Source organism: Vespa velutina, chromosome 17 (genome assembly GCF_912470025.1).
Source record: "Vespa velutina chromosome 17, iVesVel2.1, whole genome shotgun sequence".
In the NCBI taxonomy this organism is placed as follows: Eukaryota; Metazoa; Arthropoda; class Insecta; order Hymenoptera; family Vespidae; genus Vespa; species Vespa velutina.
Window position 1 is genome coordinate 3,040,861 of NC_062204.1, and position 15,600 is coordinate 3,056,460.

Sequence of the window (15,600 nt, forward strand, 5' to 3'; positions counted from 1 at the left end):
CACTCACGAGCGCGCCGTTTGCTACGCGCGCGAGAACTAGGACCACTAAGGACTTCCTACGTACGAAAAGAACGTCGTACGTGCGTCCCTTCGACGCGCTTCGAGAAGGAAACGTACGCAGGCTCCACGTCGTGCCCCGCAACGAGGGCTTCCTCGCTTGGACTTGCGAAGACGTTTCGCATGCGGGGTGGGTGCGGTCCCGTGTTTACAGGACAAGTCCGGGCGAACTAAACGGCCCTGTGATTGGCCAGCGCGCACCTGCAATGCGTCAGGCAGCCGCGCGCGGTGTACCGCCGCCACCGCCACCGCCACCGCTATCATCGCCGCAGTTGCCGCCGCCTCCGTCGTCGTCGTCCTCGCCGTCGTTTCGTCGTTCTCTTCCTTGTCATCGTCATCACTGTCGTCGTTGTCGTCGTCATCGTTAACATCATCATTATTATTATCATCATCATCATCATCATCGTCGTCATTATCATCGCCATCGTCGTCGTCGTCGTCGTCATCATCATCATCATCATCATCATCATCATCATCATCATCATCATCATCATCATTATTATCATTATCATTATCATCATCATCATTTTCATTATCAGCATCGTTAATATCGTCGGCCACCTGGTCAAAGCCGGCTTCCTGCATATCTATTCTTACCTGTTTCTTTCGTACTTCCTTCCCACTTGCACTTCCCCTTTTATCTCCTTTCTGATTCTGGACCGCCCAAAGCTAATTTTCCTTCCCTTTAGGCTATATACACCCTTCCCTTGCATTCTCCCTCGATCCCTGATCTCCTTCCGATAATCGGATTTCCCCTATCATCCCTTCTCAGCCTATACCTAAGATAGTACGCTCTCTTATCTATCTCCTCGACTTTTCTTCGATACAATCGAGATAACTCTTTGATTTCGAAGACCCATGAGTTGATATTATTGCCGATATATTGTACGATCTTTCGAGCGTTCCCAACTAAAGAAAGCTTAGACTCTCTTTTCTTATGCGATCTTTATTTCTTTCAGTAAAGCATTCAGTTATTAACAAATTCAAATCGGTCACCGGTTAAACGTCCATTGCGAAAGTAGATCCTACATTCAAATCGTTAGGCGTAGTAATATCGTTTTTTCGTTGTTTCGTCGTCAAGTAAAATAAGACTTTGAGAGGTCTAGATGCTTCTATATCGATTACTTGCTCCGTGCACGCTCCCTCCCCCCTCTTTTCTCCTCATCCGCCACCTCTTTTTCCTCCTCTTCCTCCTTCTTGCTATCTTTCCTTCGATCTTCTAATTTTTATCCGACGATATGGTAACAAAAACTAATCGATGTTTTGACGAATGCCATCTACGCGGCGTTGAATGAAAAAGCAAAGGGGAATCGTCGTAACATCTGCAATACTATCACTCGCCCTTCTCTTTCTTTTTTTTCTCTCTCTCTCTCTCTCTTTCTCTCTCCCTCTCTCTATCTATCTCTGTCTATCTATCTATCTATCTCTTTTCTCCCTCCCTTGTCCTCTCAACTGTCTTTCTCAACGCGCTATTGCTCCCTCTCTCCCTCAAAGTCTCTTTCCATCCTTTGCAATTGTATATTATTAGACCTTCTCCAATATACAAGCTCCAATTTGTCGGTTGCGTTATAATAAATAAGGAAAAGAAATTAATAATAATAAAAAAAAAAGAAGAAAGAAAGAAAAAATTAGTCTCAAATACGATCGTGGGAAAATCCCAAGGAATTCCGTGAATTCCATCAGGAGAGAGATAAGGAATCGTTCGTTAGCGGGAAAGTGTCTTCCGTGCACGCGGGGAATAAAACCTGAGAGATGCTATTATCTACCCCTAAGTGCTTCGGCATAATTTACACCTAAGGCGTGTACTTTCGAAACTCGAGACGGTATGCAGTATCCTACAACTCGTAGTACGCAAGTAAGCAAACTAGAAGGTAGGCTGGAGAGGAAGGAAGGAAGGAAGGAAGATATAAATTGAAAAAGGAGATTGGCCTGCACTAAAGAGAGAGAAAGAGAGAGAGAGAAAGAGTCAAGGGGCGATTATTTTATTTAAAGATACATACATACGTGCTTCTGTCCCTTCCCCCCATCGAACGATTAATCACAATTCGGGTTTCTATTCGTAGCTACTAATACCGTACTTGACCCAAAACGTTTGCAAAAAAATCTATCTATCGTACCCTTAGAAAGAGAGAAACAGAGAGAGAGAGAGAGAGAGAGAGAGAGAGAGAGAGAGAGAGAGAGTGGGAGCTTCAGCTTACTTTCAGTTTGCGTGCAGTGCGACAACCTTTTAAACATGATCGATAAATTCTCTCTCTCTCTCTCTCTCTCTCTCTCTCTCTTTCGTCTCTTACAATATATGTATGTATTTTATAACCTTTCGCGTATATGTATCCACGTCCCTTCTTAATAACGATCATTCTATGTTTATTTATCGAGTCGACGAGTCGATGTACTTGAACACGAGAGACAAAAATCGGGACTGTTTTTCTTCTTTGGATCGATCGACTTGAGGGAGGAAGGGAACGGAGGTTTTTAGAAAAACTGTGTCACACGTCAGAAACCATACGGCAAGAAAAAAAAAATAAAAAAAGAAAAAACTACAGTCGATGATACTCTTCTTCTCTCTCTCTCTCTCTTTCTCTCTCTCTCTCTCTCTCTCTCTCTCTCTCTCTCTCTCTCTCTGACGTTGTAACGAGATCAGAAAATTTGACGTGCTACATGAAAAGCCGGTCTCGGTATGGCTTTCTTCGGTATGTGATTTCGAGTAAGAAAGAAGAAAGAAAAAAGAAAGGGTGAGGTTAAAAGGTAGGGCGTGGGGACGAACGAGGAAGGGGGTTAGAGAGGTGAGGTTACTTAGGAGGTTAAAAAGTAGGGGAAGTAAAGAAGAAGAGGAAGAAGACAAGAGAAGGAGGAGGATGGTCGTCTTTGCTGCTTCGTATTTTACGCATTGTCGTAAGCTCTGCAGTATACATATATATATATATATATACATACATACATACAGATATAGATACATATATACAGGTGTATAATGCGCTAAGAGCGATGCGGAACACACACGTACATATAACACACGTTCAATCTAATTGGACGAGAGTTTTCTTTATATTCCTCGACGTCTGCTGCTGTGAGGCGGGTTGCGTCGTCCTATTATATGATATATGTATGTCATATCCTATGTATATCCATATATGACGCGTGTGTATTAAACGGCAAAAATCAATCGGGGGTGGGGGTGTGGATGAGGGGGGTGGGGAGAAAATTTACATAAAATGTAAACAGAGAGGAGTAATCTTCGTACTAAATATCACTTGCGGTTGCGGAAGGAAGGAAGAATTGGCTTTGCCTTTAGAAGAAAAGTTTTCAAAAAGTTTCGATGCCTATCTCTCTTCCCCCTGCATTGAGCGTGCGCAGGAATAGACGCGCAATGCGGCACGCGATAGAGTAGGATAGTTGGATTCATAATCGCTTTAGAAAGGAACAGAAAGAGTTGGATTCATAATCGCTTTAGAAAGAAACGGAATGAGTGCACCGGAGGAGCGAAGGGTATGCGAAAAGAAGAGGGAGGTTATGAGGAAGGGCAGGACAGTCGGAGCGAGAAAGAAACAAAGCATGACAAAGTGGTGGGGATAAAAGAGAGAGAGAGAGAAAGAGAGAGAGAGAGAACATTGAGGAAGAAGTAGGGAGTAGCAGCACATGTGAATGAGAAAGAGAGAGAGAGAGGGGGAAAGAACAAAATGCCAAATTGACTGACTGATTAATTAACTGATGCATCAACTGATGCAACCGATTGATGAATGCATCAGAACATTTCTTTAATGATTATTCTCAACGGGTTCTTATTTGCTCTATTTTTTTTTTCATCATTAAAATTGACGGATTCTTTTTCTCTTTAACGGTCTTCCTTCTGTCATTGAGAGACCAACCCACCCACTACCGTCGTTCATAGATTCGACAATATTTATATTTCTCCTTTTGAGAAACGTATCATTACGCGTAACAATATTGTGATGTAACAAGAACGACGCAATAATCGTGTAACGTGAGACTATGTACAGGCATTGTGTTTACTATGGATAAATTAATACTTTTTTTCTCTTTCTATTATTTTTAGAGATATATGTATGTTATTTTCGTCGTTACTTTTGCAATTGATATATATTACATCTATGAATGAGTACATATACGTATATATATATATATATTTAAAAAATTGATGGATTTTTTTTGCGAGGGGTTATGTTAAAGATCTTACGAAATTACATTTAGATATATATATATATAACCTTTGTAGGATTTTCTTTTTGATATTCTATTAAGATCTTTTTTTTCTTTAAGAAAAATTTCAACAGAATTGTATGTACATTATTTTTTTAATAAAAAAAGAAAAAGAAATATTTATTATTGAAAATACACGGTTCTTTTCTTTTCCTTTTCATTTTTTTTTTCTTATCTTGATTTTTTTTTCAATTGGCATTGTGTATTACGTATACTTACGCAATCGTTATTTTACCGAAGCGGAACAATTCCATTATTCAAATTTCCATTATAAAAATTGCAAATACATTTAATATGTTCGTTCAATATAGAGACATATTAATCATAAAACGTTAAGAGAATAGTAAGAAAAAAAAAAGAAAAAAAAAAAAAATAATAACAATAACAACAAAAAAAAAAACAAAGACGATGATGATGCGTCGTCGTACGAAAGAAGACACACCTGCATTCTCGTCCTTTTCTATCGATCATATCCATATAAGAAATAAATAACTAACATGCATATGTATACGTATATATCCTAAGAAAAAACTAAGAAATTCAATAGAAAAAAATGGGCATATGTATTTTTACGGAGTTTGTATCACCAGTTTTTTTGTTCTTTTTTGTTTTTTTTTTGTTTTTTTTCTATCTCGAAATAATACGTAAGCTATTTGATAATTTGGATAATGCATGAAGTACGAGGAGATGACGTTCATCTTGCGAAACTGTCACGCTAAGATACTCCCTAAGCGCGATGGGGTGTGGAGTGGGGTGGGATGGAATAGGGTGGGAGGGATCCAATCGATAGGGGTTCGCTGCATTATCGACGCAAAGAATTCTGTCAAAGCATGCGACCCAAGAAAAAAGGGCCAAGTAAAGATTATATATACATACATTACATATATACATACATACATACATACATACATACATACATATATATATCATTATCGTTCTAACGTAATTATTTTCAATTATTTTTTCAGGTAGGAACCCGGTAAAATCAAATTAATCAAATTCTATCTAATCCTTTTTATATAACGCGAGGAATGATTCAAATTGAATATCTCATTGAATTCCTTCAAATATCTTACACCATGAAGTTATTTAATTAACGATCAATTAAATAATATTAACGTATTTAATTATGTATAACTAATTTTGTAGTTTAATTATCGAATACGTGAACAGTGCAAAAAAATATAATTATCATTATAGATAAATTGTCGCGATATACTGTAGTGCACTCTATATTGGAAATACGCACCTTCCGCTGAACTATCGTATTGGAGACCTTGGCCCGTATTCTCCTAGTGCCTTACTTTTAGTATTAAAGTGCGCAATATATAGCGCTATTTAGATGATGGTACGATTGTGTCCTTTCTTGTTTCCCTTCTTACATGTAAATACATCGAAGGTATGTATAATAGAATATAAAATAATTTATATTTTATATAAAATTTCGATGTAAAATTTATATTTTATATCCTTCGATATAAAATGTTCATACGATTTTTTAATCAAAAATTTGTAAAATTTCTTCACCACATTTTACATTTTATTTATTATATATCTTAGATGATTAGTTCATGTACCTTGCGGTGCATGAACTAATGTGTACCTGCAGCATCCCTGGGTTTGACGCATCATTGAATAAATTGAGCATAGACATATTTAGGACATTGTCATTGACTTGTTTCAATGTAGACATATCTCAATACTGACAACCTAGGTGGTTCACATAGAATACCTGTTGTTTGTTGATATTAAAAAAAAAAATACACTATGATTATTATTTTTTCATAAAAAGGATAAATTAAAAATATTGTCAATTTAGCTCTAGAGGAGGAATTAAAGAAAAAAAAAAAAAAAAAAAAAAAAAAAAATTCTTATTAAATAAACATTTCAGTCGGTATTGATTTATGGATTGAAATAAAATGGTTGTATGATTCAGTGTTTTAAAAAGTAAAGATTAGGGCTGTCGAGTAATAACAATAATGTAGTAATAACGGTACATTAATATTACATCAAGAGAGAGATATATATATATATATAGTATATGTAACTATATATATATAAATATATACAGAGTTTAACCTAACATTTTGACATTTACATATATTTATGATTTTCATTTATACTTTTTAACGTAAATATAAACAAGGTAAAAAAGATGTTAACGTTTGACAAAGCAAATATAGCGATCTCTCCTCTTCCAGCTGAAATCATTTTAACTTAATATAATAGCATAATCACAATGTACACTCTACATTCACATATTGAATCTACGACAATAATGTGAGTGCGACACTATTAATTTTATGAGACCTGCTTTCTTTCTAACAATTTCCACAGTTTTAAAAACTTAAAACAAAATTATCGCAGTCTATGATATATATATATATATATGTATGTGTGTATGTGTGTGTGTGTATGTGTGTGTATTTGGACTATACAAGATTATATAACAAAAGTATAACTTGTATTATTCTATCAGTCACTTGCACGATTTAAATTAAAATAATGATCAAGCTGAGGTGCTACTGTAAACATGCTTGGACCTTCTCAATCCATTCTTGTGCAGTTGCTGCGTCACCAGCACAAAAATTGTATGTCCTTCGATTTGTACGGAGCTAAAAATATGAAGAAACATTTAAGATATCATGTAATATATAAGAAGAATGTTATTTGTATGTTTTACATCAAAAAATGATTTGTCATCTGTTTTCTTTGGCGGCCCTGGCATTGGTGCAGCTGGAGTAACAGACACAACTTCTGCCAAATCTGTAATATTAATATATTTGCATAAATTCAATAAAATTTATTAATCGTCCATAAATTTTATTATAATTTTTATATAAATATAACATACCTATGTATCCTTTGCAATGAGAATCTTCCATTGCATCGTAATACCTTAATTGATGCTTGATAGAATCTAATACGAACCACCTTTGCTTCCAACCTTTCAATAAAGCACCTCGCTTGTAAAGATATCCTTCATGAGTTCTATTTTCTGCAACGTTACTAGAGAATTGTTCATAATATTGTTGCGAAGATGTTTGTATTGTAGTTACACCTGTTAATATAAACACATATTATGATATTTTATGAAGTATATATTTAAATAAATTATTGTAATTCAAGAAAATGATCTTACTTGAATTAACACTTCCATTATCTCCACCGCTTCGTGTAAGAGTATGAGTCTGTAGATTATCAGTTACTGCTTTGTATTTTGTGCAATTTTTTGGCACTGCATCTGCACACTTATCGTGACAAACGTGACCGCAATCAACGCATCGCAAACCAGCTTTTACGGGTCCCCATAACACACCGGAGCATGCATCACAATGAGTTGGAGTAGCTGAATCTAATCTGTCAAACCTTTGAAAAAGAATGTTAGGATAAAAAATTGTAAAATATTTTAACTCGTTGAATAAAATCTGCTTGTATAATTACCTATGTGGATGTGCATAAACAGAACCTTCGTTTCCAGCTGTATTTCCACCAGCTAATTTCCCCCTTAATAAAAGTTCGAAAGTAGAACGCTTATGTATTAATCTACCATGATATCTTACAAGCGCTGTACTAAATGATGCGTGTCGCTAAAAAAAAAAAAATAAAAAAAAAAAATAAAAAAAAAAAAAAAAAAAAAATAAAAACACAAATATATATAAACGGAAATATTTATAATAATAACAATTTTAAAAGATCTATCTCCTGTAATACATACAGCTAATGAATCTGTATTAGGTAATTCAAGTTTATCCCAAAGGACTTTCCATTTCTGGGGTAAATGTCCTAATTCAGTTTCTAATTTATGAATTTCTTCCAAAAGATGTGCAAATTGATCAGGTACCATAGCACTAACTCCATCATAACTAAAATATATACAAAATATGTTAGATAAATATGAATGTTTAAATTTTGTTTAAATATTTACCCTTGTGTGACTACTTTTCGATTACTCTTCACAATACCATCAGCAGCTTCTGCTTCTTCCTCTTGTTGAGAATCTTGTTGCAATACTTCTAAATCATAAGCTGGACCATGGGCTAATTCTTCTTCTAAATAATATTGCCAAATATCAAGATTTGGTAAATGTGAAACAGGTCTCAAAACGTAATGTTCAGTATTTGGCGAATACATAAAATTATAAAATAAAGGACATCTTGCATGTTGTCTTTCGATATAGTCAAATATACTCTGGCCTAAATTACAACCAGTACTCGTTCCAACTAATCTACCACCAGGATATATTGTTTCATCGTCGCTACCTGTATCTACACCTTTATGATGGCTCGTCAATGAACCTCTCTTATCTTCAACAGCAGCAATACCACACTCCACTCTATCAAATTCACAATCTAACAAAAATGTGCGGAATCGACAAGATACTGAATGATATGCCAAAAATCTAAGATAATAATCATTAAATTCAAATGCCAATGGAAATTGCTTTTGAATTTGATGTATTATATCAAGGAATTGAAGAAAAGTGGGAGTGAAATTTGTTGTTTGTGAATTTGCAGCAAGATTACTCCTATGGCCAAATCTATGACCAAAACCAAGCCATTCCTTTTCGATCAAAGTTCGAAAACCGTCAATAGTTCTATAGTGTGGATCAAGACAAACTTGAGCAACAGAACAAACGGTTGCTGTTGTATCCCAACCATCTTCTAAACAAACTCCAACTGATGAACCTTGTACATCCATCAGATCGATTACGGCTCCAGATAATTGCATTAAATTTTGTAATTGTTGTAACCATTCTGAACTTTCAATTAATCTAGAGAAAAAAGTTATTTATCAATAAAAAATATACATAAATATTTTCTAAATCGAATATTTAGGACAATGGACTTACTTGTAGAAACTTTGATCAGGTTCAACATTTGGAGAACTTGGAACACATGCTCGCATAAGTTTTTTAAATGCAGCTTTAGTATGCCTTACATCAAAATATTCTACTGGTATAAAATCAGTTTTAGGAGTTGATTCTGTTTTAACACCCTTTTAGCAAAAAAGAAAAAAAAAAAAGAAAAAAAAAAGAAAAGAAAAAAAAAGAAAATAAAAAACAGAAAAATATTTAGTTGTATCAACATAAAACTCTAATTAATTAGCAATGTTTTTTTCTCTTTATTTAATTACCTTCATGTGAGATTTTTCTCCAAGAATATATAGAGCCGCACGTTGAAAAGTATGAACACATTCTGTTCCACTATCTGAATCAGCAGAATGTCTCACTGTACCACGTTGATGAACAGAAGTTAATGAAGCTTGAGAATTATGTCTTTTATCTTTAAGTGAGCCCCAGCGTCCAAAATTTTTTGCTCCTTTACCACCTGATGATCTTAAGTTATTAAGATAAAGATAAGCTATATTATTATTTTCTATATAAATAATATATAATAGTATTATTATAAAGAAGAACATACCCTAATGTACCTATAGCTTTATTGAATGGATTTCGTCTAGTTTGTTCAGGAGTGGCATTACGATCCTCTGCAGCTAATAATAATGAATCTATGCTGAGAGAGGAATCAGACATGCCCCATGCTGAACCTTGACGCAATACAGATAATGGAGTAGCAGCTACAAGAGCCATAAGATATTTTTCTTGTTCCAAGGAAGACGTTGTTTCAGATGAAGTTGCTATAATTATAACATACTTATTTAAAATAAATATATTTAATTTGATCTATAATTTTTAGTTAATTGAATTATACCTTTTAAATTAGCAGCTGAAGTTGGATGAGCCTTTAACATACCCATGACACCTTTACCATGATAACCTGCACCTCTAACAAGAAGTGCCTTCGTTCTTGGATGCCTCCAAGTAATAACTGGAACTCTACTATGTCGATAAAGTCGACAAAACCTTCGAATACTTTCATCCGATACAGATGTAGGAACTATGAGAAGAGCGGGATAACTTCTGCAGATCATATATGCACAATTCACAGAAGACAATCTAAAAGGCTCGTTTCGTCGATTACTATATGGCCCATTAGCATATAGACCCAATCGATACCAATCTTTGACATAACTGCGTTCAGAAAGACGTTCCAAAGTCTTTGCATCGGTTGGAGGCTGACTTACAATTCCTGGTATTTCATAATCATCAACTGCAGATATTAAATATTTCATATTAAATAGAAGTAATTTAACAAGTATTCAAAATTACTTCAAAAGTAACTGCTAATTAATTCTAACAAAACTTACTGCTGAGATCATCATCATGACTTAAGTCATTGTTATCAGTGACTGGTAAACTCATTCGTCCAGGTAATGTCATGTATTTATTATTGGTCATTAAATTCATGTTTGGCAAAACGTATTTTTGCCTTTTGGATGATTGTTTTGGTTTAAAGCCAGCCTTTCTTGCTGTCTTCAAAAGGGTCTTTTTGGCAAAACCTCTGTAAAATAAGCATGAATATGAGAGAGGAAAAAAACACAAAAAAAAAAAAATAATAAGAACAATTAGTTCTGATTATCTGTTATACTTACTTCAGTGTAGCATTTTTTTCCTTTCCTTTATGATGGGCAGTTTGTGTAACTAATGCTTGACCATTAAATGCGAAATGATGAAATATATGTGGCGGATAACGTGCTTTGTGAACTAATTTTCTCAATGTCTCTATGTTTTCTGGCGTTACTTCTTCGTCGAATGCCAGTTTTATTAATTGAAATGTACACGAACGTAATTGTAGTCCTTCTTGAAGACACTGATCTAAATGTGCCAAGTGCTGTACAGCAACACGCTTTTCCTTAGTTAACGATGTAACAGGAAAAGCTCGAACTACTAGTTGCTCACAAGCTATTAAAAATATCAATAAAAATGAGTAATTGTAAACTAATTTGTATATAATTGTAACAAGAATAAAATAAATATAATTACCAAATGGGTCACAGGGTATTCCCTTGAATACTATTCTATAATTAGTAAGGAAAATAGCTCCTTCTGCTGGCAACAATGGTGGTATTTTGGGAAGACCTGCAGAACTTTCTTCTCTACCATCTGGTAGAAGATATACGCGCAAACCATCCATTATGACTTCCTCACCAGGTAACATATTGGGTGTTAAGATTTTAGGCTGTAAAAAAGATTAAAAAAGAAAAAAAAAAGAAATTTTTATATTTGATTTCTTTTTTATCTTAATTATTTTTATAAACATATATCATACCTTCTGTATTGGTGGTAATCTCTTGCTTTCCCTATGTACAGCCTCAAGAGTTTCAATATGCATATGAACAACACCAGGAACCATTTGATGAAGACACCTTACATGTTCAGCGCTAACACCTCCTTCAGTACAAACACGGTCTACAAATCGTGAAACCATGCGTATAACAACACTACCAGTTTCACCAGGATCAGTTTCCTCGAATCCAGATTCTGCATCACCACTATCACTTGCCACACTTTTTTTCCAACAAAAAATTTATTACTTATAGATAGGAAAAAAAAAAAAAAATGAATATACATATATAAAAATGTACCTGTTTGTAATACTGTTACTAGCTCTTTCATCATCATAAACATTATCTTGACGATGAGTTTTTGCACCAATATCCAGAGGAACTAGTAAGTATACCATTCTGTTGGCATAATGAATGGTTTGACTATACATAGTACTTTCTTCGCTTGCTATAAGTTCTTTTTGTTTTTCTGGATCAATAGTTGGCCAAATTCTCATTTGTTCAGCAGCAATTTCTAAAGCTGAGGGTTCCTGAGTTTGATATATGGAATAACGATCACGAAATGGAAATTCCTTATTTTCTCTTGGACTGATAGGATTTAAAATGCTATCATTTGCAAGTCTTGGCGGAGAATTATCACCAGGTAGATATAAACGTTTTATATCTTTTTGTACATCCAGATAGAAAGCATCTTCCCAAAATTGCTGATTTTGCCACACAGGATGTTCTTGAATACAAGTGTATGCAAATTGTATAACACCTGTACAAAGTTTCCTACAAAATGCCGTTGCAAGAGGAAGAAGAGCAGCAGCTACACCATGTTCATCCATTGAGGAATCATCTTGTAATGCACAATTCATTAAACGCACTACTAAATCAAATTGTTGGTGTTCTAGCATGGCTTTATTACCAACGACATGCTGAGATAATTCCATACAAAGAGCTAATCGAGCAGCTTTGCTTTTTAAAGCTCTTAAAACTGCTGGGAAAGTTTTACGAGCGTCTGATATTTTATTTTCGAATATACAATTTATACAATTACGCAACACTTCTAATCTGCGTGCTGAATTGCTCACCAAGTGTCTAGTATCATGAACAAATGAAATATGTGGCCCTATAGGTACAATACGTGGTTGAATTGGTCTTAATGATGTTAATCTAAATGATATAAAGACAAATTATGTATTAATAGTATAAAATGATATATAATAGTATAAAATAATATAAAATTATAGATTATAAAATAAAAAAATATACCAACCTAACATTTAAATTGTTTTTGGCAAGACCTTCATCTATAATTGCTTGTACTTGCTCTGGATTGACACGAGGTAAAAGAGGTTGATGAATTCTTGCAAAGGCTCCTTCTGGTGGCTTTAAGATCTTTTGTACATATGGTTGAGGATTAGGATTTTCATTCGTATATAATTGTTGTGCAAGTTCTTGAATGTGTGTTAAAACAAGTCCTTGAATATAAAAACAAAATCTTAATGTTTAGAATAAATGTAATATTTATCGAATTAAGAACTTATTAATACTGACTATGATCTTGTGCTTCCTGTTTTAACTGATCACTTAAACTGCTGTATAATTCATCCCATACATCACAAGGTCTCCATGGTGGACCTCTTTCTGCAATAAAAGATGTAAAAAACATACAATCTAAAACCCTCGTTGTGAAGTCACAATCTGTTAAACCACGTTCTCCTAAGAAAGCAGCCTAAAAATATAAATATAAATGAAATTATAATATACACAAATATAGAATAAGAAAGAAATGTATGATAATAATTACCTTGTGAAAAGTAATAACTGGTTTTGGATGAATTCGTATTAATGTAAGACAACTACGATAACCTTGTAGCAATTGAGCAAAAGTTCTCATAAAAACTGCTCTTAATTCTTTATCTAACATTGGAGGATGTGGGGCTCTTGTAGCAAGAGGAGGAAATGCATAATCTGCACATGCTAGTTCTGGTTGTAAAACAAGAGATAATGCATCTTGTGTTTGTGAAAGAAGAGGTTCTGGGAGCAAAGAAAGTGATACTCCATCAGGAACCATTATAGATCCACCATCTAAGTCGGCCACTATCACATCCATCTGTTCAAAAGAATTATGTATTTCCATAGATAATATTAAATAAATATTATTTTTAAATTAACGAAAGTTTTTCTTACAAGTTCTGCAACCTCGTGCTTGAGTGAACTATGTACTCCCATTATAAATGGCGTGGGTGTACTGAGTACTTCGACTAGAGCCGCAGGTAAAAGAGGAATGTAAACATGTGTGTATCTAAATGGATACATCAATGCAGTTAGAGCACGACATCCTTCAGTTAATCTAGAATAGCTTGCAGAGTGAAAGAGTATCTTATGCTCTGTCATAACTGCACAAAATAACACTAGTACATTGCGAATACCTATTCAATTAAGAAAAAAATGTTATAAATATTTAAAATAAAAAATATTCAATCACACTTATAGACATATATATATATATATACAGAACAATTACTAGCTTCTTCTTACCTAATTGTTGAAATAAAAGATTTACACTAGTATGAGTTATTGGAAGTGAAGGACTAATGGGTGGTTGAAGAGCCTGACGATCACTTGCTCCAATACTAAATCGTACTTGAGGTCCTCCTGCAGGTGGTACTTGTATACATCCTAATATATTTCCCACTAATGTCTCTAATGGTATTCCAAGATTTTCTACATATACTGTGTAAATAATGCCAAGACAGTTCTAAGAAAAAAATATTTTTTGTCATTTTTTAGATCAACTCTCTGTTGATGTTTGACATTTTACATACCCTAAAAGTTTCAATATAATCTAATCTGGAAACCAGCACCAGACATTTAGGAGCATACATAATGCTATGATGTGCAATAGAGGGCATTGATCTAACCAAAGAACGGCTATCATTATCAACAGGTTCTTCTTCTTCATCTACAGGTTTACTTGGCATTATAGAGACTGTCTCATTGAAACACATACAAGCGCAATAATGACGATTTGCATCGATATCTGTTAATATCGATACAAAAAAGCGTGGTTCTTGTCTTTCTGTTGATAAAGCCCATCCTTGAGGTTGACAAAACTATGAAATGAATAACCATTAGTTGTAGACCACTAAAGAAACCCATAAATAATAAGTCTTACCCATTCTATACCCTCAATAAATGGTGTATCAGACCAATCTTTTTCTGGAAATCTTTGTATAATGATCCCACTACTAATACCACCCCCTATAATATTATTAACGTTATTATTGTATTCTTTCTTATAATATTAAATATAGGCATATAACGATATCTTACTTTCTTTCTCGTGATCATAGCCCACTACTACAAAGTAGTCGGCTAGACGAGACATTTCGGTATATTCGTGGGATTGAGTGGGGGTGATAGGACCCAACATCCCACGTAGTGTTTAATACACGTGATTTCATGGACTATATCCTTTTTAATAGCAATCAATATATCTTAACAACAAGTAACAACTTTTCATTTGGAAATATATCAAAACAAGAAGTTCCACAAACATGACACAGACACTTCACTATTCATGATGTTTTCTTCGAATGTTAGTAAAAAATTGTTCCTTTGATGGTCTATAATATATGATTTTATTATTAAAAAATTATTCAAAAAATGATTTACGTTTGAGCAGAGTAAGTTCAATGTCCATTGAATTTTCACAAAAACGCGCGAAATATACTAACTAAAGACAACTTCTTAGATATCCCATGAACGAATAAATATTTTATTCAACGTTACACGCACATTATATTTTATTCGGTTTATAAATCACGATATGATGCCACACCCCGAAGTATTAATCCATAACCTTCCAAACTCAAGCGCCACATTGAGTGTTTGTTGAACCGCGTATGAATGTTGAACGCACCAAAATCATATATACAAGGAAGAAGGAACGTTTCTGTCAAATCTCTACTTGCTTTTTCATTTTTTATGCTTCCTTTCTTCTCTTATATCTTTCATTTTCTTCTTAAAAAAATTTACTTCGTGATTGGTGGATTTTAAATCTATTTAAAATATATCTACCAATAAGCGTTAAGTATAAAAAATAGTAAACGTTTCAAGAATGATTATCTATTTTTATTTGTATTA

General features: G+C 34.1%; 2 protein-coding genes across 4 annotated transcripts in view; both read right to left on the minus strand.

Annotated features, from left to right (window-relative positions):
• The window catches only part of LOC124955158 (calmodulin), an 8,445-nt gene extending 8,416 nt beyond the window's left edge, over nucleotides 1-29 (minus strand). The window contains exon 1 of one of the 3 annotated variants that reach the window (XM_047509147.1): nucleotides 1-22. This exon is cut by the window's left edge and continues 235 nt beyond it. The gene's annotated coding sequence lies outside the window, so the exon portion shown is untranslated. The other 2 variants (XM_047509146.1, XM_047509148.1) reach the window with 2 other exon arrangements.
• Nucleotides 30-6,725: 6,696 nt separating this feature from the next.
• LOC124955082 (myotubularin-related protein 13) lies at nucleotides 6,726-15,388 on the minus strand. Its single transcript, XM_047508983.1, has 24 exons — nucleotides 14,788-15,388; nucleotides 14,630-14,715; nucleotides 14,280-14,567; nucleotides 13,993-14,212; nucleotides 13,642-13,883; nucleotides 13,259-13,564; nucleotides 13,006-13,183; nucleotides 12,725-12,929; nucleotides 11,764-12,621; nucleotides 11,448-11,685; nucleotides 11,162-11,357; nucleotides 10,771-11,080; nucleotides 10,486-10,679; nucleotides 9,990-10,388; nucleotides 9,699-9,915; nucleotides 9,412-9,613; nucleotides 9,128-9,273; nucleotides 8,204-9,049; nucleotides 7,994-8,141; nucleotides 7,720-7,865; nucleotides 7,418-7,644; nucleotides 7,130-7,336; nucleotides 6,959-7,041; nucleotides 6,726-6,890 (listed from the first exon to the last, which is right to left on the minus strand). The coding sequence occupies exons 1-24, from the start codon at nucleotides 14,885-14,887 to the stop codon at nucleotides 6,798-6,800; spliced, it is 6,135 nt and encodes a 2,044-aa protein (XP_047364939.1). The 5' UTR covers nucleotides 14,888-15,388; the 3' UTR covers nucleotides 6,726-6,797.
• Nucleotides 15,389-15,600: the final 212 nt, after the last annotated feature.

Excerpts from the sequence above, each read along its gene's own strand:
- LOC124955082 (XM_047508983.1), bottom strand. The coding sequence starts at position 14,887 with ATGTTGGGTCCTATCACCCCCACTCAATCCCACGAATATACCGAAATG. Across the intron at positions 12,622-12,724 it reads AAAAACAATTTAAATGTTAG|ATTAACATCATTAAGACCAA; the intron begins GTTGGTATATTT and ends TATATCATTTAG. Across the intron at positions 9,050-9,127 it reads CCTGATCAAAGTTTCTACAA|ATTAATTGAAAGTTCAGAAT; the intron begins GTAAGTCCATTG and ends TTTTTTCTCTAG.